Raw genomic sequence first — 22,523 nt, forward strand, 5'->3', positions numbered from 1 at the left:
ACATACAAGAAAAACGATTATATATTTTTAGTCTGAGATACTATAGCAATAGAGCACTATGTCTATATGATCAGTAAGTTCTGATATTTGGAAAGTTGCCATTTCGTTCCAAGCATCTTAATAATTTGCACACTACTAGCTATAGCATTACTTAGGACAAGTCCACAGCAATCAGCAAAAAAAAAAAAAAAAGTCCTTCTACCTTTGTACACATATTGATGACACAATATGGTTTGATGTTACGTCAACAGAGTTGGAAGCAGATTACTGGATGGTTCTGGTTTGTTGTTTTGGAAGCAATCCATCTTTACATGCCGTCTGTGATCAACATTGATAATATCATCATTACCGTGTTGATGCTGTACCTTGACTCATCTGACACACACACACACACACACACACACACACACACACACACACACACACACACACACACACACACACACACACACACACACAACCCCAGACCTTATGAAGATACTGAAATCGTGCATGCACACAGCTACACGCTGCAGACAAAAAACATGTTAGTGAGGCATCTGGTCCATCACCAAAGACAGCTTTCCACCCCAGAGTTCACACACAGTTCAGACTCTGCAGCCAGAAGAGAAGGAGCTGAGCTGCCCTTGATACAGAGCCTCCACGGCCAAACTGTGGTCAGCCCGACATTCCCGCAAAACACACACATATACACACCCACCCAAATTAAAGAGTGCATTCAGAGTTAAAAACAAGCTTTTTTTTCTCCCCAGGAAGACATAGTTTTCTGCCAAATGCTGCAAGGAGGAGCGAACCACATCGCTCTATGGACAGATGGACTTGGCAGAGGATTTTTTTTTTCTGAAAGACAGGCTGCGATGACTCACTTGCGAGATCAATCCTCTAAGTCAGTGCCATGCTGGCCATCTTTTGAAAAGTACATAAATGACTTCAAGGTCCATTTTTAGTGGTTGCATGACTCCTTCACCAAGGGCGAGACCAGTTAAAAAAAAAAAAAAAAAAATTGGACCAAATATAACACAGCCGAATGTGACTGTCACATTCAATAACGTTCTGCACTGGACCTGTAAAAACATCATGTGTAGTTAAACATTAGTGGAAACTCCTCAGCACTGGCTCCATAAAAGGATTCATACAGAGTACTCATGAAAAGTCAAAACCCATGCTGAGCCCGAGTCTATTTCAGCACAAATTCTGAAGACGTGTTCAGAAGGTTAAACATGTGTGCAGTGCTAGATAAACATGGTGGGCAGGTACAGTGGACATCCTGACGCCAGGGGTACGAGGCCCCGTGTCTAAGAGTTTGGCTGTGAAACACTACAGCTTTCTACAATACAGAATATATATATAGCTACAGTGGGCAGCGCCAGGCGGTACTGCCTAGTACTGCAACTTTCCGCCCAGCATATTATATATATATATATATATATATATATATATATATATATATATATACACATATATATATATACATATATATATATACACGAGTATATATGTGTGTGTGTGTAAAACCCCTTTTTAACCCACACTGAAGAGTCAGTCACATTTATGAGTCGGTCTACATTTATGAATCTCCTTCATTCAACTCAACACATTTGACTGACACATTATACAGATTCAAATGTGGTTTAATATTTTTTAAGGGACTAGAAGCCTTCAACACTTTCACGCTCAAAACTTCATTATTTCATTTATAAACGGATAACTAATATCTCTGTAGTAAGAAGGCTTATTATTAGTATTACAGACACACTTTAGTCTGCATTGGATACATTTAACCTTCTGAACTCCAAATTGTTTCTGGATATTTTTTTCTTCCTTTAGACACAATTTTACTCACGTTGAGCTAATTTTTCACTGCACCTGCAGTCCTGCACCTCTATCAAAACAATATAATCATGGCTGCAAGTAATCGACGCCCTCAACAAGGAGGGTTAAGACACAGAATGTTAGCGCTGAAAGGGCTAACTGCTCACAGAGGGCTGGATCAAATTACATTTGTAGAAAGTTGAGTGGAAGGGAAAGGTTTGGTAGGAAAAGATGCATAAGCAACAGGGATGACCGCAGCCTTGAGAAGACTGTCAAACAAAACCAATTCAAGAATTTGGGGAGCTTCACAAGAAGTGGACTGAGGTTACAGTCACTGCATCCAGAAGAACCGCACACAGATGTGTCCAGGAAATGAGCTTTGTGTTACATTCCTTGTGTCAAGCCTCTCCTGAACAGAGACAATGTCAGAAGCATCTTACCAGGGCCAAGGAGACAAGGACCTGGATCGCTGCTCAGTGGTCAAAAGTTCTCTTTTCAAATAAAAGTAAATTTTACATTTCATTTGGAAATCAAGATCCCTGTGTCTGGAGGAAACGTGGAGATGAGTTGAAGTCTAGGATGAAGTTTCAACAGTCAGTGATGATTTGGGGTGCCATTAAATTTTTTTTGCAATACTGTCAACTCCACAGGTCACTTTACTATTGCACCTTACAACATTCTTTTAAACTCTTGTATATCATATTTCATTTTAATCCTGTCCCAAGTCCACATTTGTTTGCACATTTGTTGAACACTGAATGACAATCCAGAGTATCTAAGTCTAAGGTTATCTGCTGGTGTTGGTCCACTGTGTTTGATCAAGTCAAAAGTCAAAGCGGATGTCTACCAGGAGATTTTGGAGTACAGTAGTGTTCAGAATAATAGTAGTGCTATGTGGCTAAAAAGATTAATCCAGGTTTTGAGTATATTTCTTATTGTTACATGGGAAACAAGGTACCAGTAGATTCAGTAGATTCTCACAAATCCAACAAGACCAAGCATTCATGATATGCACACTCTTAAGGCTATGAAATTGGGCTATTAGTAAAAATAGTAGAAAAGGGGGTGTTCACAATAATAGTAGCATCTGCTGTTGACGCTACAAACTCAAAACTATTATGTTCAAACTGCTTTTTTTAGCAATCCTGTGAATCACTAAACTAGTATTTAGTTGTATAACCACAGTTTTCATCACATCTGCGAGGCATTACTTTTGTTGGTTTGGAACCAAGAGTTTGCTCGTTTACTAGTGTGCTTGGGGTCATTGTCTTGTCATTTCAAGGGCATGTCCTCTTCAGCATAAGGCAACATGACGTCTTCAAGTATTTTGACATATCCAAACTGATCCATGATACCTGGTATGCGATATATAGGCCCAACACCATAGTAGGAGAAACATGCCCATATCATGAACCTTGCACCACCATGCTTCACTGTCTTCACTGTGAACTGTGGCTTGAATTCAGAGTTTGGGGGTCGTCTCACAAACTGTTTGTGGCCCTTGGACCCAAAAAGAGCAATTTTACTCTCATCAGTCCACAAAATATTCCTCCATTTCTCTTTAGGTCAGTTGATGTGTTCTTTGGCAAATTGTAAGCTCTTCTGCATGTCTTATTTAACTGAGGGACTTTGTGGGGGATTCTTGCAAATAAATTAGCTTCACACAGGCGTCTTCTAACTGTCACAGCACTTACAAGTAACTCCAGACTGTCTTTGATCATCCTGGAGCTGATCAATGGGTGAGCCTTTGCCATTCTGGTTATTCTTCTATCCATTTTGATGGTTGTTTTCCATTTTCTTCCACACGTCCCTGGTTTTTTGTCCATTTTAAAGCACTGGAGATCATTGTAGATGAACAGCCTATAATTTTTTGCACCTGCGTATACGTTTTCCCCTCTCCAATCAACTTTTTAATCAAACTACGCTGTTCTTCTGAACAGTGTCTTGAACGTCCCATTTTCCAAAGGCTTTCAAAGGGAAAAGCATGTTCAACAGGTGCTGGCTTCATCCTTAAATAGGGGACACCTGATTCACACCTGTTTGTTCCACAAAATTGATGAACTCACTGACTGAATGCCACACTACTATTATTGTGAACACCCACCTTTCTACTTTTTTTTTTACTAATAGCCCAATTTCATAGCCTTAAGAGTGTGCATATCATGAATGCTCGGTCTTGTTGGATTTGTGAGAATCTACTGAATCTACTGGTACCTTGTTTCCCATGTAACAATAAGAAATATAAATTGTAATATAATATAATTATAAGTAAATATAATTGTAATATATTGTGAGTGAGGAAGGGAGGTTGCATCCCCCCTCCCCACCCCCCAGTTCAAGATGGGGCATTTCAACTCACCTGATCTGAACCCCGTAGAGAATCTATGGAGTGTTGTCAAGAGGAAGATGAGAGATATCACAGCCAACAACACAGATAACCTCAAGGCTGCTATCAAAGCTACCTGGGTTTTTATAAACCTCAATAGCACCACAGACTGATCACCTCTATGTCATGATGCACTGAAGCACTAATTTATTCCAAAGTTTGATATTTCTGTATTATAATTTTTTTTTTTTTTTTACTGATCTTGTAAAATATTTTAATATTTAGTGATACACATTTTCTGTTTTTGGAGCTGTGCACCCTAATTATCAAAATTTAAACAAAAACAGCTTGAAACATACATACATACATATATATACACATACACACATATATATGTGTATGTGTGTGTAATATATAAAATTTTCATTTTCTGAAAAACTGATAAATATTTATAAATTTTTCATGATATTCAAATAGTTTGAGACTTACATAGACATCAACGCATTTCATTTTTCCCCATTTCCACCTTCATTTTTTTTTAAATTACAGGATTTCTTTCATACAATGCAATCATCACGAGTTAAACATGTATGGTCTTGATTACAATACTTTTTAAAAATGACTAAAGTTGTAAAAAGTGAACTTGTTCTAAAGGCATATTAATATTTTTTATTTCCTTCACCATTTATTTTTGTTCTTTCATATTATATTCCTGTTTGCAGTTATACAGAAAACTGCTGGAATTAAAAGTCAAAAATGTAACATTATGTTAATAATTTCTGCATTATATGAGTATAATTAAAATACTACAAGATATAAAAACAAGCAAACAAACAAACCCTACTGATTTAGAGTGTCTGATAAGAAAGCCAGGTGGCAGACAGAGTTTTAAAGCATCATTCCATATTTCAAGTCAAACACCTTTCGTTCTTAAGTGGGTGTCGATTTCAAACTACTGAAGGTGTGTCTGCAGAGTCTGAGCAGGTGTGTGTGTGTGTGTGAGATGGTTGGTAAATCTAACAGACACGGTTCAAAGTCCGCAGCACTCAAGTGGCTCCCTAAAGCCTCATGCTCTGCTAAGTTTACTTTTTTCCACCCCCCGGTTCGGTTTGTTTTTCCTGATTTTGAGAACAGATTAGGTTCTCTGTAACTGTCAGCGGCAGATTAAAACAACATAGCCACAGTGATATGCAAAGCTGCCAGAGTGAGGACGAACCAATCAGCTTCAACGCTTTTGAATAATCAGTTCTGCTCTTTCTGTCTTACCAGGTTTCAACGCTGCGTGTGCAAAAACACAGCAAACTGCGTAAAAAAAAAACACCTGCTCAAGTGTAACAGCATGTTCACACATAAGATAAAATAAAATATCTTCCTAAACATTAAATAATCTGTTTAAAAGTTAATGGAAAGAAACTATAAGAGTTTTTGTGAGTGAGGAAGGGAGGTTGCATCCCCCCTCCCCACCCCCCAGTTCAAGATGGGGCATTTCAGTATTTGGTAACATTACATTTACACAATCGCATGACAAGTTGCAGCAGTAGAACTAGTTTTCATAAGCGTTGGTGAAAGAAGTAAGAATAGCGTGTAACAAACACTGTAAAAGTTTTAAAATTCTTTAAATTCCAATCTCAGGTGTGTGTTTCTTGGTTGAACAATACCTCTAAAGCTTATGGATAGATCAACACCGACATGGTCCTTTGTTGATCAAATTTTGAGACAGATCCAGATATGATGATAAACGTTTTTTTTTTTTTCCCCCTCTTTGGTCACTTTTACCCCAACATTGAATGAATCCTCGCTGGGTGACAGTTTCCGAGATGTGTTCATGTTCCCAACATGATTACAATGAAGTTGAATGTGAAACTTTTTTTTCCGCTTTTTACAGCAACACATGGATGCATCTTAAACTAATATCTGCTGGTCAGATTGTCCAACCGTTTTAACTCTCCCTCCTAACTCTTCTGTACTTTGCTGCACGGTGACACCGTCTGATAAGGCCGATGATTAAGTTGTGCACATATCATTCATCACAGAACCTACTGTGGACAAACTGTATCTGCATGAATTACAGACAAATTACCATTTAAGTCAAAATGGGAGCCTTGCTACTGTCAAGACATGAAGTTTGTAAAATGTGTAAAAACAAATTACAATTTTGCCTGGTAGGAAAAGGATTTAACACTAAAGGCAAGTACAATGTTCTCCAATGCTTTTAAATGGACAAAAAAAACAGAGAAGCATGAAAGAAAATGGAAAATAACCATCAAAATGGATAGAAGAATAACCAGAATGGCAAAGGCTCACCCACTGATCAGCTCCAGGATAATCAAAGACAGTCTGGAGTTACCTGTAAGTGCTGTGACAGAAGACGCCTGTGTGAAGCTAATTCATTTGCAAGAATCCCCCGCAAAATCCCTCTGTTAAATAAAAGACGTGCAGAAGAGGTTAAAATTTGCCAAAGAACACATCAACTGGCCTATAGAGAAATGGAGGAATATTTTGTGGACTGATGAGAGTAAAATTGTTCTTTTTGGGTCCAAGGGCCGCAGACAGTTTGTGAGATGACCCCCAAACTCTGAATTCAAGCCACAGTTCGCAGTGAAGACAGTGAAGCATGGTGGTAGAAGCATCATGATATGGGCAAGTTTCTCCTACTATGGTGTTGGGCCTATATATCGCATACCAGGTATCATGGATCAGTTTGGATATGTCAAAATACTTGAAGAGGTCATGTTGCCATATGCTGAAGAAGACATGCCCTTGAAATGGGTGTTTCAACAAGACAATCACCCCAAGCACACTAACTAGTAAACCAGCAAAATCTTGGTTCCAAACCAACAAAATTAATGTTTTGGAGTGGCCTGCCCAATCCCCGGACCTAAATCCAATTGAGAACTTGTGGGATGACATCAAAAAAGCTGTTTCTGAAGCAAAACCAAGAAATGTGAATTAAGTGTGGAATGTTGTTAAAGAATCTTGGAGTGGAATAACAGCTGAAAGGCGCCACAAGTTCGTTGACTCCATGCCTCGCAGATGTGCAGAAATCATGAAAAACTGTGGTTATACAACTAAATACTAGTTTAGTGATTCACATGATTGCTAAAAAAGCAGTTTGAACATAATATTTTTGAGTTTGTAGCGTCAACAGCAGATGCTACTATTATTGTGAACACCCCTTTTCTACTTTTTTTTTTTTACTAATAGCCCAATTTCATAGCCTTAAGAGTGTGCATAGCATGAATTCTTGGTCTTGTTGGATTTGTGAGAATCTACTGAATCTACTGGTACCTTGTTTCCCATGTAACAATAAGAAATATACTCAAAACCTGGATTAATCTTTTTAGTCACATAGCACTAGTATTATTCTGAACACTACTGTATGAAGTGTATTAAAAAAGCATCTGATAGAAACAAATGAAGCGAGTGAGTTGTCATTTGGTAGGAAGGTATAGGGAGCCTCACTGCACATGCATGAATTTCATCTGCAGAGCACATTAGTCGCAAGCAGTCAGCCTTAGAGTGAACACGTACTGAGCAGCCTTCCGATTCTCATTTGCTATAACATAACGGAACGACTTGCGCAAAGGCATTGCATCAAATTTTGCTTGGTGATACCCAAGCAGACACTGGCAAGATTCAGCAGGCTTTTGGTGATGATTCCATGAGCATAATGCAAATAAAAGAGTGGTATACCCACTTCAAAAATTGGCACACATCAGTGGAGAGCGACGCACATTCAGGTAGGCCACCCACACGCCAAAATAACCAAGTGATTGAAAGAATACAAACTTTGGTCACGGCTGACCGCTGTGTCACCATCCACCAACTTGGGGATGAGGTGAAGATAAGCCCAGGATGGGTACATTGACAGAGAATTTTGACATGAATAGAGTGTCAGTGAAATTATGCAGAAGCTACATCTGAAGTCTTGCACCCACTTATTCTGTTCAGTTGATTCAGGCTTTCCTGACCAAGCACAACACTGCAGTGATTCTATGGGATCCCTACTCTCCTGATAAGGCTCCCTCTGATTTTTAGATGTTCCCCAAGATCAAAACGGCACAAAAAAGGAAACGACATCATGAAAAGACATAATGTGGAATGTGATGGCCCAGCTGGACACCAATCCAAAAGAGGACTTCCAGAAATGCTTCCATCAATGGCAGAACCACTGGGAGAAGTGTGTGCAGTCCCAAGGAACCCACTTTGAAGAGGATTAGGATTTCGCACACCCTGGAGAGTGCACCTTGTATGGTCAGCACCTATGGCTTGTGTTGGAACCATCAACGACCCAGGACACCAGATTAGCACGAGACCTACTGAAAATGTTGAGACCACCCTGGAGTAGAATTCTTTTAATTTTGGAGAAATGGCGAAAAGTCAAGATGGAAAATTTTATCATTTTTATTGGCTTGGGTGTATTGGGCCTTGGCGGGGTAATGGAAAAAAAATACAGCATACAGATATTAGTGAATAAGTTAACAAATATGTCAGTCTGTATTCTTCAGCCAGTTAGACACTTGCAGTATTTAGAGTCTCAGCATGTTCAATACACAAGAAACCAATCAGAAAATGAAAAGAAAAGAATAACAAGGCTATGCTGCTGGGTTCAAGAAAACATTACTCAGACTAAAAGTGCACACCTTAGACCCTCATAGCAAAGGAGATCATAGTATTTAAATTTTATTTAATGAAAATTCTATCAAACACTGTGAGGAATTAATACTCTGAGAAAAGCAGAGCTATTACTGAAGAATTATAACTATGAAAGTCAGGACCTAAGTGAGGCAGTTTTAGCCTGAAGGAGCAGGGTGCTGGGCACAACGTTTCAGGTAAAAGAACCATGCAGATGAGTGCGTGAAAGACTCACCTGGCACAGGTGTGCAACCATTCTCTAGAAAAGAGGCATGCACAAGAGTGAGAGAATGAGTGAGAGGAAAAGAGAAGAACAAAAAACAATGGAAGCAAACAGGAGTGGGAGATAAAAACAGCAGGACAGAAAGAAAGATGATACTTATGAAGAAAAAAAAGCCTTATACTCTAACCTGTGTTCCTCAATCCTAGTCCTTGAGACCCAAAGGACTTTGTCCATTTGGCCCCTGGTCTACTCAGACTTAATCAGTTTTATCATGTGTGTTCGGCCAAGAATGGAAAACAACTGATTTGCTCATTTATGTGAAGTTAAGCAGAGAGAAATGGAAAATATGCAGTACTTTGGATTCAGAGGACCAGGGTTGGGAAGCACTGCTTTACACATTAACTCGCAAGTGATCAAGCTATTTTAGTGACTAATATGATAGTTTAATTCTAGCATCAAATATAGAAGAACCGGTGACTAGCAAATACACCAGTGCTTTAATACAAATCTCAATGAATCCATCAGTCATCCTTTGTGACAATCATGAGCTATTTTCATAATTACTCTGGGCATCAAGAATCAGTCTCAATGCTTGTGCAGCTGTAAATCTTGCTACTCTAGGTTTGTTGGCCATGCTTCCCTGCAAAATAGGTTTGTTGGCCATGCTTCCCTGCAAAACAGTGAAATATAATGATTACAGCTGGCAAATTCCAATACCATCTAAAGCTTTAATGTAAAAAAACCTTGGATCTTCCCAGGGGGTCATAAGTGACCACTCACAAGTTTATACTTGCCACACGGACTGACCAATCCTTGCAAAATTCTATGAATGAATGCAGAACAAACAGATTGACAAATTCACGGTAGGAAACTTTTTTCCCCATTAAAGTTAGAAAAATGGTGCACATAAATGACCCCACTCGGTCACTTGAGGGTTAAGATGAAGTTCCTAATCAACAGATTAGTTGGTTAGCATCACTAAAAGACTATGTTCATCATTAGATGTACTTATCTTCAACAAGCTACCTGGCACAAAGATGGTCACTATGGATAAAGGTGGTAAATGCAGCACTGTGAAACAAAGAAGCCCTGAGGCCCGCTCGTGTCGGTGCATATCTTCAGATTCCATACAGCAATGCGGGTAAGACTCTAGGACTCCCTCTCGACAGGATGCCAGTCCAATGCAGGTTACATCCCCAACCAAGACTGGTACCCTTTTACAGCTGGGTGGACTGAGACAAGTATGTCCAAGGACACAGGCTGGTAGTGTGACTGGAAATCAAATCACAAGTCTAGATAGCCAAACTCCTTATCCCACTGAGCTACCTGCATTATGAAATTTAATATATTAATTTAATCTCACTCATGCAAGTTGATCATTTTACATTAGTAGGGCTGTGAAATAAAAATTGTGAAAGCCGAGGAAAATTTGCAGGGGGTCTGGGGGGGGAGGGGGTACAGCTCCCCAGGAGACGGGGTCTAGGGCCCTGTGGGACCCCAGAATTAAATTTTTATCTAATGATACTTTTTCAGCATCTCCTGGAAGAATAAATCTCAAAATTAGTGGATATTTAAATGATCCTATATTCAACCTTTTATTTGACCTGTCAATGATCATGTTGAAATAACAAAATATGACATGGAAGTAGGACCTGGAATGACTTTCCTTTTAATTGTAAACCAAATTATGCATTAACTCAGAACAATTAAACTACATGAAATTTATGAAGACTGAAAAGACTGTTACAGCATTTCCAAAAACCACAGCTAAAGCTTGTAGAATGAAAACCATGGTAAAATATCAATAACATACCTTATAGTAAAATGTCACTTATATTCTTGTGTAAATTCATGCAGCCTAAATCCATTCAAAGCCACAATGTTTTTTTTAAACAATGAAAGAAAGTCTAGATTAGTGAAAAAAAAAAAAACCTCAGATAATCTTGTCTAAAATCCTATTTGAACAGCAGAATGTTTATTTTCCAGGGAGAGAAAAATTCTTACCGTCTTTCCTGATGGCACAGTTCACTTTTCCCGTTTATCTTTCAGGTGTGTTGATGAAGCCAGCGATAATTCCACGGATTCTTGTCCTTATAAGACTTTTTCAAACCGTCTTCTCTTTTCAAGCCATCTTCTCTCTGTGCGATGTTGGTCTGTGACACAGACATGCTGCACAAATCTTCTTTTAAAAACTTGAAAGCTCTAAAAGTTTGGGATGTCCACATGCTAGGTTTTAGCCACACAGCGTCGCCGCAACAACCAACCAGTCCTGCTTTACGACAATTGTCGTAACAGCTACGCTCTGAGTGGCATTTTTCCTCCGCGGATCCGAGGAAACTGATTTGTATCTGTAACGCACAGATCAGTGTCCGCGGACTTATAAAACTTACACGATGTCGTAAAAAAAGAGAAGACTTTGCGATAAGCATTTTAAAAAAACTCAGTGATGTTCACGATTAAAGAATACATCACTAACACCCCACCCCCCTCCCCATGATGAAATCAGCGGACAGCCCTGCATTAGAAATTGGACACTTCAGTGCAATTACTAATAAAGATATGCATGGGACAATAAACTATAAAAACTAGATCAAGGTCACTCACCATGAAAACTGACAAAGAGCCTCTAGCAGTGCATATATGGTGCAAATCTGGTGTCCCTCCACTCAATCTGTCTGAAGTTATTGTGAGCACTCTGTTGGCCCAGACGCACATGCATAGATGGATGGATGGATGAACAGCATTTTTTGTCCCCCGCCAGAGCAACAGGGGAAAATAGACATAACTGTCATAGATATAATAGTATTGTAAACTCAGTCGTGATGCAACAATGTATGAAGATACAGATTTCAATATTAAAATATAAGCACACTCATTTCTTGTGTATTTTTGTTCGATTAACCTGTTTCTGGCTTGCAATAAAAGTGAGTTTTCTCTTGTGTTCCTTTCTACAGCTGACACAGGATTTTTACTTTTTTTTTTATTGAAGTATTGCAGCTGCTGAAATGATGAAATTCCAACAGATTCCAACAGAACAAAATTTAATTTAATTAAAAATTTTGCCACTATACTTATTTAAAAAAAACATCAACAAATACCACCTTTATCACTGTGACAGGAAAACAACACTTTAAAAACAGATCACTGCCCATTTTAACAGGGTCAGATCAGAATCTGAAAACTGAAGATTCATGAGCCACTACCTTTTTTTTTTTAAACCTCACTTGGACTTTCTGCAGAGTGAGTATCTATTGCATGCCAAGACAAACAGGCTTAAATGATGTTGATGAAGATAATGAAAGATGGAAAAAGTGCAACAAGAGGAAGATGAACATCAGAAGAGATTTTTTTTTTTAAATATTTATTTACCTCGCGTTTGGCAAGAAGAACGTTTGGGACGATGTGAGGCAAACACCGGCCCAGCATCAACATCACACTCTCTTCACTGTCAGCTATACGAGACACCTGCAAGGACAAGCCACATTACTGTAGCCTGAATGAATGAATTAATGAATTTTTATCCGGCGCGCACACACACATACTTAACAAAAGAATCTCTCAAAAAACAAAACAAAAGAAAACAAAAACTCAAACAATTTCCCTGTTTTGTGCGGACAAAAGGGAGTAGGCTACACATATATGTACTCATAACAACAAATACCAACCAAAAAAAGGCCCCAAAAAATAAATAAAATAAAAGACTTACAAGCCAGTCCACTTACAAGCTAATTAATCAGCCAGTTTCATAAAACAACGTGCCACCATCAGGTGGCAGAGATATGCCAAAATACGCAGAGCATCACGGCAAACTGTCGACACTGGAAACCTATACACAGTCATCATCTACCGCGTTACTGTGCACAGAAAACAACTTAAATTCCAGCAAATTAATTTGACACTTTTCACACCTCAGTACTGATAAATTCTCTGATGGGTTTTCATTTGTGAACAGACTCAATGTTATTTGCAACTAGTGGCACATTCGCACCCTCAACCACGTATGAAGCCCACCATAATGTCAGTGTCAACACCAGAAGTACCTCTCGTGAGCGATTGTTAGTGGTGCACCGTTTTGTGGATTCAGTGAGTTGGTTTAAGAAGTGTGAGGAAAATCTTGTTTAAAAAACAAACAAAAAAAAAACATTTTCTCAAACCAAAGGAGACATCTTAGTAGAGAACCCTCCTATTGAGCCTGTGACCACTGTTTCCTGAGCAAGGTTTGATGGTGGTTTTTAGATGATTGGATGATATTAAAGAAAATAAGCCCCCGTATACCTCTCATAGGTTTAGGTTAACAACACCGGAGGGCTAAATCCAAGATGGCCATTGTGAAATCTATGTTTGGCATATTTCCGCCTGTACAAATGTAGGATTTTTTGGGTCAAACAATTCAATATAAGACAACAAAATAATTTAGCTAGAATATCTATGTATTGGAATATGCATCTATAATTTGATGCCTTTGTTACATAATTGAAAGGGGTTATATGATGTAAATTACAAGCATAAATTCTTTTATAGTCAAAAAAAATATCCCACAGACAATCAGCCAAAATGTGCTTGCATTGCAATATTAATGTTTCTCAGTCAGAGTTCCTGTGCCTGTTGCTTTAAAGGGGAAGAACCTGCTGCTTGACACACCTCCTCCTCTCCTTTCAGAGAAGGAAGCCTCAATCTCATTTTCAAGATTTATATTGGAAGGTGACTGTTCCTATCTCGGAAAACTTTGTATGGTCCGAGATGTATCGGGGTATTCAGTCAATGTGTTGCGATCTCATTTAAACCGCGGTGGGACCTTCACCAGTGATCCACAGTGCTCCTTCTCCTTGCATTTCGAAGAATTCTCTGAAATCATATCCGATCACTGAGGCTTGTGGTCTTAACTCCATACTCATCTTTGTGTAAAGTGCTCTTGGGTATCAGGTGCCACACAAATTTGCAAACATTTATAATCCCTTGCATTCGCATGGAGCATGTAACATTGCAGTGCATCCTGTGACATCACTTGGAGGTTTTCTGGAAGCATCAAAGTTCTGCTGAAGTCATACTACTACTACTACTACTACTACTACTACTACTACTACAGGCTTTGCATTTTTTTTGGACATTTGTGGGCAGCAGTAACCGTCACCGTTAAAGACTACAACCTTCCCAGATGAATTTTCATGAAAGTGAGAAAGGGGATAGAACATTTTTGATGTTACGATGCATCATACAAATAAGAGTCCAGACATGAACCTCTGAAAAGTACATCCTGGAAGTACTACACATTTCAGTCCTAGACTAGACTGTTATTGTAGCAGGTTGGCGTCTACATGCATAAACACTGTGATATTTTGAGAATGTTTAACAACAGACACTGACTTAGCAATATGAGCCGTTTACACCCGTTTAACACAACTAGCACGGCAATTATTTTTAAAAGTGATTAAACACTGATACTGAAAAGGCAAAAATGAACAAAAACAAAACCCCATGATATCTAATTCAGACACACTGAAGACCATTTAAGACCTACTTATTCTCCATCCACAACCACCCCCACAGATTATCAGCTTTGCATGTTCAGCAACATGTTCAAATAAAATAGAAAAGAAACATCCTCAGATGTTTGTGTGTGTGTGTGTGTGTGCGCGCACGCTGACCTCTGCTCCCAGGCGGCTGTCGGAGCACATTCTGCAGACAGACAGCAGGGCCTGCTGGAAGGCTGGAGATAACTTCCTGCAATGCCACAAACGAAAACAATTAAGGTTAAAATATGTTCCCGCAAGAACCCTGGACATTTCCCCGACCACTCAATGATGGAGGAGTGGTTCCGCCCACCCTTCCAGACAGCGTAGTGCTGCCACTCTCCCATGTCATCACTGCGGTGGGTTCCTGAGAGAAAACAAAGTTGGACCTGGATCAGCCATCAGACTCACAGCAGCTGGGACTCAGCACTTCTTACGTGACCAGAAAAATATGATGCTGGACATAAATCTGACATTTTTAGAATAATATATATGAAAGAATTTCTTTAAAATGTCTAAATTGTACTTGTCTTTTTTTTTCTTTTCTTTTTTTTTTTAAGAGTCAGGGTTTTGTTTTGTTTTTACCCCCACACATCCTCCTCTGATACAGTCGGGGGGGTATCTGGTGCCTACCAAGAGCCCCCTTTGGGCTGCGTGTTCTATCTTGCATTCTCACTGCTTCCATGTTCTTGATTTTGCATATTTTGTGTTCAGTGATCATAACAACTCAGGAAAGGTCAAGTCAAATCCATGAGCTGGTATTGTGGGTTGCCACATGCACCACACCGCAGAACCACCTTAGGTCCTGGACTGCAACCACACAGGCAGACAGCCAGCCCATCCCCAGCTCTCGAAAGTATCCATCCATCAACCGTCCCCAACAGCCAGGTGAAACGTGGGCGTGTTTTTGGCTTTCTCCACCTGCTGGCGTCCTTATCACTGAGGCACCTGCGTGCTGGATCATGCCCAGAGAAACGCACCACATGGCCAAAATGTTGGAGGTGTCACTGCCTCAACATGTAAGTGATACTGCTCATTTGAACCCAAATAAGATAGGCATATTAAATACCAATATTTGAGGGTGGGAAGGGGGTGATTCCCCAGAAAAATAGCATTAGGGGAAAATCCATGACAGTAGATATTTTTTCGAAAGCTGTAACTACAGGGAGACTGTGGATCAGATGTAACAGGTTCAGTTCTTCAGAGAATCATCACTTTTTACAAGTTCATGGCAAATACAATTTATTGACTTTTATTACTCACCCAAGTCTATTCTCTCCATTAATATGGAGTTTCATCAAGAAGGGCATCTGGCTTAAAACATGTGGACAAATCAATATGCAGATCCAAGGTGGACCCGCTGTGGTGAAAACAAGGGGGCAGCCAAAGAGACGTACTTACTATTACATTTAACTTCCATCTAGAAACTAGTGTTTTTATTTTATTTTCCTTCTTTTGCTCACGTTTATGGATCCAAATGTTGATTTGGGACATTTTAGGATGAATGTCCTTCCTGACGCAACTCCAGATGTATGTGGAGGATTGGGCATGGGTGGCTTGTGAACCAAGGACCTTCTGTTTAGGAGGCACCAGCTTCTTGCACTAATCTAACCGCTAACCCTTAAACCCCAGATCTAAACCCTCAGAGGAATCAAATCCAGAATGTCTCATCCATATTTATATGAAATACAATCTAATTTCTATAAAAAGTAACCTATAGGGACAGCAGATGAAAATTAGCTATTGGGATAACACTGACGCATTTACATTTATTTCTCTTAATTAATGATTACTGTCTCCATCAAATAAAGAAATGAAATAAGTCAGTGCCTGCAAATTTTGCCCTTGAGGTGTCTTAGAGCAGGCATCATGATCCTTGCAGCTGGAGATCAATTGCCACGTAGGTTTTTTGGTTTTATTTTTTATTGTTTTTCCTAAATTGGATGAGCTTAGCCAATCAAGTGCTGGGAAGAACACATGGAAAGCTTGCAGGACTGGTGATCTCCAGGAATAGGGTTGGTGATCGCTGACTTACACAGTTTTTTTTCCTTTATTATTAAAATTGTTCCTGTAATGTTTACTGCAGCTGTGCAGGCTGGTAACTTACTCCATCTAGAGGTCAAGTGTGGTAACTATACAGAAATGGCAAACAGCAGAATCTAGCCACCCAAAGAATACAGTGAACACCATTTTCACAGCAAAACATGAATCACTACAAGGCACAATAACCTAACACCATGTTGTGGTAAGAGGAATAGTCTTCCTCCACTATACATCATTTTGACAACAGTAGAAACACATTTGGAGAGAAAACAGCAGATTACCTTCCTCAGAATGCTGCAATCAATTACTGTCATAATCATGAGATCCAAGAGTTATTATCATAATTAACCCTCTGGGGCCGACGCCATCGTATACGACGGCTGGGACCAAGCTTTACTAAATTAGAAATAACTTTTTAATGATATGAGATAGAAACTTCCTTTTTTTTTTTGCTGAAAAGTTAACTCTGCAGACTTTCGATCCACCATCGGCCATCTTTGTACTCCTCATAGAAGCTGTGTGATGATGTGCGCAATGTGAGTGTCCAATCAGAATTGGTTCACCATCACATGGTTGTCCAAAATCAAATCGTATGGCAGATTTACCTCACGTGATAAACCAAAGATCGTTTTCATGAGTGATATCTTACTAGTTTTCCCATTTGAACAGCCCCCTAACTCCTTCAATGCACCCTGCGCCATTACGCACAGCAAAAGTGAAAGCAGACGGAGAGCCTCGCATGACAATCTCACGTGCTCAAACAAAGAGTGTGTAACTATCAGGATTGCTCTACTAGCTTGCATTTGAATGTTACTGGATTACTCTGTGGCTCTCTCCCTCTGGGGTAAAGCACTGTTTACCATATCAATGAGGTGAGGGAGAGGGGCCGCTCCTCAGACTGGAGCATAAACGCACATATATTGTATATATTGTATATATTGTTCAAAATGTGCATTTGTGTTTATTGCTTGAACATTTTTGTTGTACAGTCTTTCACACAAGACCTCAAATTACCTTTATAAAGTGTCAAAACAGTTGTTTATTATAGTTTGCTGTGTGTTTTGAATAAATGTGTGTGGAAAATTATTTTCCACTTTATTTGTGATTGTAAACCTTTATTACACTTTATTACACTTATAAAACACAACAAAAGCATTTTAGCATTTAAGCATTATGAAAGAACAGGTTGTCCTGAAAAAAAGAGGCATAAAATTTGTTTGTGGGATGCAGGGAGAGCTGTTAACAGCAATAATAAAACATTTATGCCAGGCGAGTGAACTGTCCAAAAAATGCCCTCGGACCCCGGAGGGTTAATATACTTAGCTATCAAATGAGACTGTGTTACTGCAAAACAAGTATAAAATTAAACTGCATGTATTGAAGTTCACATTTATTTTAGGAGACAATACGGGACTGCAGTATGACTTACACGGCCGAAAATAAGAATTCATAAAAAACATGCAGCTTGTGGGAACAAACATGCAGTGTAAGTCAGAGCTCCACGGTGAAACAGAAAAGGGGTTTGCAAAAAAGTATGAACTCACTCAAGCGTATCACTGTTCTGGTGTATAATGTATTGGTGAAACAGTTCTTTGAAACATGTACATCGCTAATGACAGCAAGAGTCCTTTTGCTGGGAAGGATTTATCTGCATCTTACCTGTTAGGCTGGTCAAACCGGACTGAAGGTCTACTTTTAAGCTTGCTATAGGACTGATGGTGGGGCTGTGATGATGTGTTCTGGGTGGAGGGCGGCTGAGGGTCACTGTCTGGCTCTGAAACCCCGTGCATGTCCGGGTACTGGCTGTTATCTGTCATGGACTGAGGAGAGGACTAGAGTTACTACTAACTTTCCTTTGAACAAATGTCCAGAAACTTGAAGAAAAAAAATCCTCATGTAATGAAACAACAGACAGTGAACTGTGTGTTTTAGTTCAGTGATGTTTTGATGGGATAACAGAGTAATGGAAATGTGTGTATTTTGCATTCCTACATACCACTAATAGAGGGTCTGTGGAGACGGCGTTGGAGGTGCACGAGGAGGTTTTTAATGGAGTCTGGGGGTGCAGATCCAGAGAGGTCGGAGGTGGCGACGACACAGTCCTCTTCAGAGTCTGAATCTCACTGTAAATCCACACATCCCTTATTATTAAGGCAAATGTTTACCACCCAAAAAGTACAGTTATAATAGGGGGGGGGAACAGTTTGTAACAAAGGTCAAGAAAATTTGTAACAATGCTAATGGCAGCAATTTAAGTTTCACAAATCGATTAAACTGGAATAATGTTTAGAGCCCTCAAGTTCCACTTGTGGTTTGAAGCTTCTCATTTCAGCAAGAGTATTTGTGAGAAAATTAAATTTTATTTCCACTTCATGAACAATGTGGTCAAAGTTATGGTAATAAATATGCAATGTTACAGTCAAACTGACTTTTTTTTTTATGAAGCTGAAGCTATATTCCAAAGACGTGCTAAACATTCTTTCAGCAATTTCACCAAGTGGCAAATTCCAGTGCTGAAAAAAGAAGCAAATGTTGAAGCACCAAATGTTACAGTTCCTTGAACAGCCACTTGAGCCTGAGACAAAGATGATGGGGGAGGGCAGTGTTGGTCTCTGTAGCTAGTTCCCTGTTCACAAGAACTGCATGGGGGTGTTTTTTTTAAATAACTCATCAATTTAAGCTATTTTAAGCCAAAGGTATGAATAATTAGGGGCATGGTCACTTTGACTGGCAGGTAGTTTGTGTCAGTGTGTCCAGGGAGCCATCTGCTAGCTGCTAACAGCGGCTAAAATAACATGGCTAACTGTGTAGTTAATTGTATGAGCAGACTGTGCAAAAGGTCAGTGCTCCATTGTTTCCGCTGAATGAAACTTTAGCATTTGGCATCATTAGCACTGATCAGCAGGTCTTGAGAGTGTGATGACTTTGTCTCCACTGTTACCCAGACAACATGTCAGTCATCATTTTTAATGCACACACTCAAGCTGCCTGTTACAAAAAGTATGTGTTAATTAAGCACCTGAACAGGGATTATCCAGATATCTTTAGCTTGTTTGGTAACCCCAATATGGAGGTTGTGTTTGAGTTTCATTAGCCCAAAGCCAGGTCACGCCGGTCTTGCCACACTCCACCCCTTTACCTATTCACGGGCTGGCCGGGTGTTAGGCGGAGTCAGGCACTGGCAATATGGTGACATTTGGAACCGTTTGAGCTTCAAACCAGTTCCACAGAGGACCTATGGGGGATATCATGGAGGGTTTGTCCAATTATATATACACTCAACAAAAATATAAACGCAACACTTTTGGTTTTGCTCCGATTTTGTATGAGATGAACTCAAAGATCTAAAACTTTTTCCACATACACAATATGACCATTTCCCTCAAATATTGTACACAAACCAGTCTAAATCTGTGATAGTGAGCGCTTCTCCTTTGCTGATATAATCAATCCCACCTCACAGGTGTGCCATATCAAGATGCTGATTAGACACCATGATTAGTGCACAGGTGTGCCTTAGACTGCCCACAATAAAAGGCCACTCTGAAAGGTGCAGTTTTATCACACAGCACAATGCCACAGATGTCGCAAGATTAGAGGGAGCGTGCAATTGGCATGCTGACAGCAGGAATGTCAACCAGAGCTGTTGCTCGTGTATTGAATGTTCATTTCTCTACCATAAGCCGTCTCCAAAGGCGTTTCAGAGAATTTGGCAGTACATCCAACCAGCCTCACAACCGCCGACCACGTGTAACCACACCAGCCCAGGACCTCCACATCCAGCATGTTCACCTCCAAGATTGTCTGAGACCAGCCACTCGGACAGCTGCTGAAACAATCGGTTTGCATAACCAAAGAATTTCTGCACAAACTGTCAGAAACCATCTCAGGGAAGCTCATCTGCATGCTTGTCGTCCTCATCGGGGTCTTGACCTGACTCCAGTTCGTCGTCGTAACCCACTTGAGTGGGCAAATGCTCACATTCGCTGGCGTTTGGCATGTTGGAGAGGTGTTCTCTTCATGGATGAATCCCGGTTCACACTGTTCAGGGCAGATGGCAGACAGCGTGTGTGGTGTCGTGTGGGTGAGCGGTTTTCTGATGTCAGTGTTGTGGATCGAGTGGCCCATGGTGGCAGTGGGGTTATGGTATGGGCAGGCGTCTGTTATGGACGAAGAACACAGGTGCATTTTATTGATGGCATTTTGAATGCACAGAGATACCGTGACAAGATCCTGAGGCCCATTGTTGTGCCATACATCCAAGAACATCACCTCATGTTGCAGCAGGATAATGCACGGCCCCATGTTGCAAGGATCTGTACACAATTCTTGGAAGCTGAAAATGTCCCAGTTCTTGCATGGCCGGCATACTCACCGGACATGTCACCCATTGAGCATGTTTGGGATGCTCTGGACCGGCGTATACGGCAGCGTGTACCAGTTCCTGCCAATATCCAGCAACTTCACACAGCCATTGAAGAGGAGTGGACCAACATTCCACAGGCCACAATTGACAACCTGATCAACTCTATGCGAAGGAGATGTGTTGCACTGCATGAGGCAAATGGTGGTCACACCAGACAGTGACTGGTAAAACAAAACTGCACCTTTCAGAGTGGCCTTTTATTGTGGGCAGTCTAAGGCACACCTGTGCACTAATCATGGTGTCTAATCAGCATCTTGGTATGGCACACCTGTGAGGTGGGATGGATTATCTCAGCAAAGGAGAAGTGCTCACTATCACAGATTTAGACTGGTTTGTGAACAATATTTGAGGGAAATGGTGATATTGTGTATGTGGAAAAAGTTTTAGATCTTTGAGTTCATCTCATACAAAATGGGAGCAAAACCAAAAGTGTTGCGTTTATATTTTTGTTGAGTGTATATATATATATATATATATATATATATATATATATATATATATATATATATATATAATCTAAGTGGGAGAGCAAGTTCTCCCACTTAGAAATCATGGAGGGGTCTGAAATTTTCATCTTACGTGCATGTCCACTATGAGAGACATAACCTAAAAAAAACAACAAAAAAAAAAAAATTCCAGAAATCACAATGTACGATTTTTTAAATAATTTATTTGTATGTTACTGCTGCAAATAAGTATTTGAACACCTACCAACCAGCAAGAATTCTGGCTCACACAGACCTGTTAATTTTTCTTTAAGAAGCCCTCTTATTCTGCACTCTTTACCTGTATTAACTGCACCTGTTTGAACTTGTTACCTGTATAAGACACCTGTTCACACACGCAATCAATCACACTCCAACCTGTCCACCATAGCCAAGACCAAAGAGCTGTCTAAGGACACCAGGGACAAAACTGTAGACCTGCACAAGGCTGGGATGGACTACAGGACAACAGGCAAGCAGCTTGGTAGAAGACAACAACTGTTACGATTATTTATTAGAAAGTGGAAGAATATATATATATATATATATATATATATTGTGAAAATGATCCACAGGTGTATATAATAAAGCGGCCACTTCATTCTGTATGCAGAATGGCACCGCGCGCAAAAGAGCGCTTTTGCAGAAATAAACGGACAAACACAAAGTTAAAAGTGGAATCACATTGTAAAAATGACTGTGTTTAAAGCCAGTGAAAAAATAAAGCCAGCCACGGATGGAAAGAGCACAGATGCGGCTCTCCATGAAAGGACAACAGCAGCATGTGCACAAAAGAGCAATATTGCAGAAATAAACGGACAAAGTTTTGTGTGTTTAAAGCTGCAGAAGAAAAGCCAGAGAGCCGCAGAGCCAGCGAGGAGCACAGAGGCGGCTCTCCAGGAACCCGTGGTTCGGGTCTAGCTGGTCTGGTGCATTACAGGTGGACAGCAGCCTGGCGCACAGCGCACAACTGCATAACTATGCTGGATTGTCTATTTTTGGACTGCGTTTTAAAAAATGGGACATCTTTAAATTCTGCTGTGAATCTGTGAATTGAAAACCC

At 40.0% G+C, this 22,523-nt stretch overlaps 1 protein-coding gene across 1 annotated transcript in view; it reads right to left on the bottom strand.

Moving 5' to 3' along the window:
- relch (RAB11 binding and LisH domain, coiled-coil and HEAT repeat containing) overlaps nucleotides 1–22,523 on the bottom strand; it is a 76,458-nt gene that overhangs the window by 22,322 nt on the left and 31,613 nt on the right. The window contains 5 exon segments of the mRNA XM_034182354.1: nucleotides 9,009–9,032; nucleotides 12,366–12,461; nucleotides 14,642–14,717; nucleotides 18,209–18,369; nucleotides 18,546–18,672. Of these exon segments, the coding sequence (XP_034038245.1) occupies nucleotides 9,009–9,032; nucleotides 12,366–12,461; nucleotides 14,642–14,717; nucleotides 18,209–18,369; nucleotides 18,546–18,672 (484 nt within the window).

This window comes from Thalassophryne amazonica, chromosome 1 (genome assembly GCF_902500255.1).
Source record: "Thalassophryne amazonica chromosome 1, fThaAma1.1, whole genome shotgun sequence".
Classification (NCBI taxonomy): Eukaryota; Metazoa; Chordata; class Actinopteri; order Batrachoidiformes; family Batrachoididae; genus Thalassophryne; species Thalassophryne amazonica.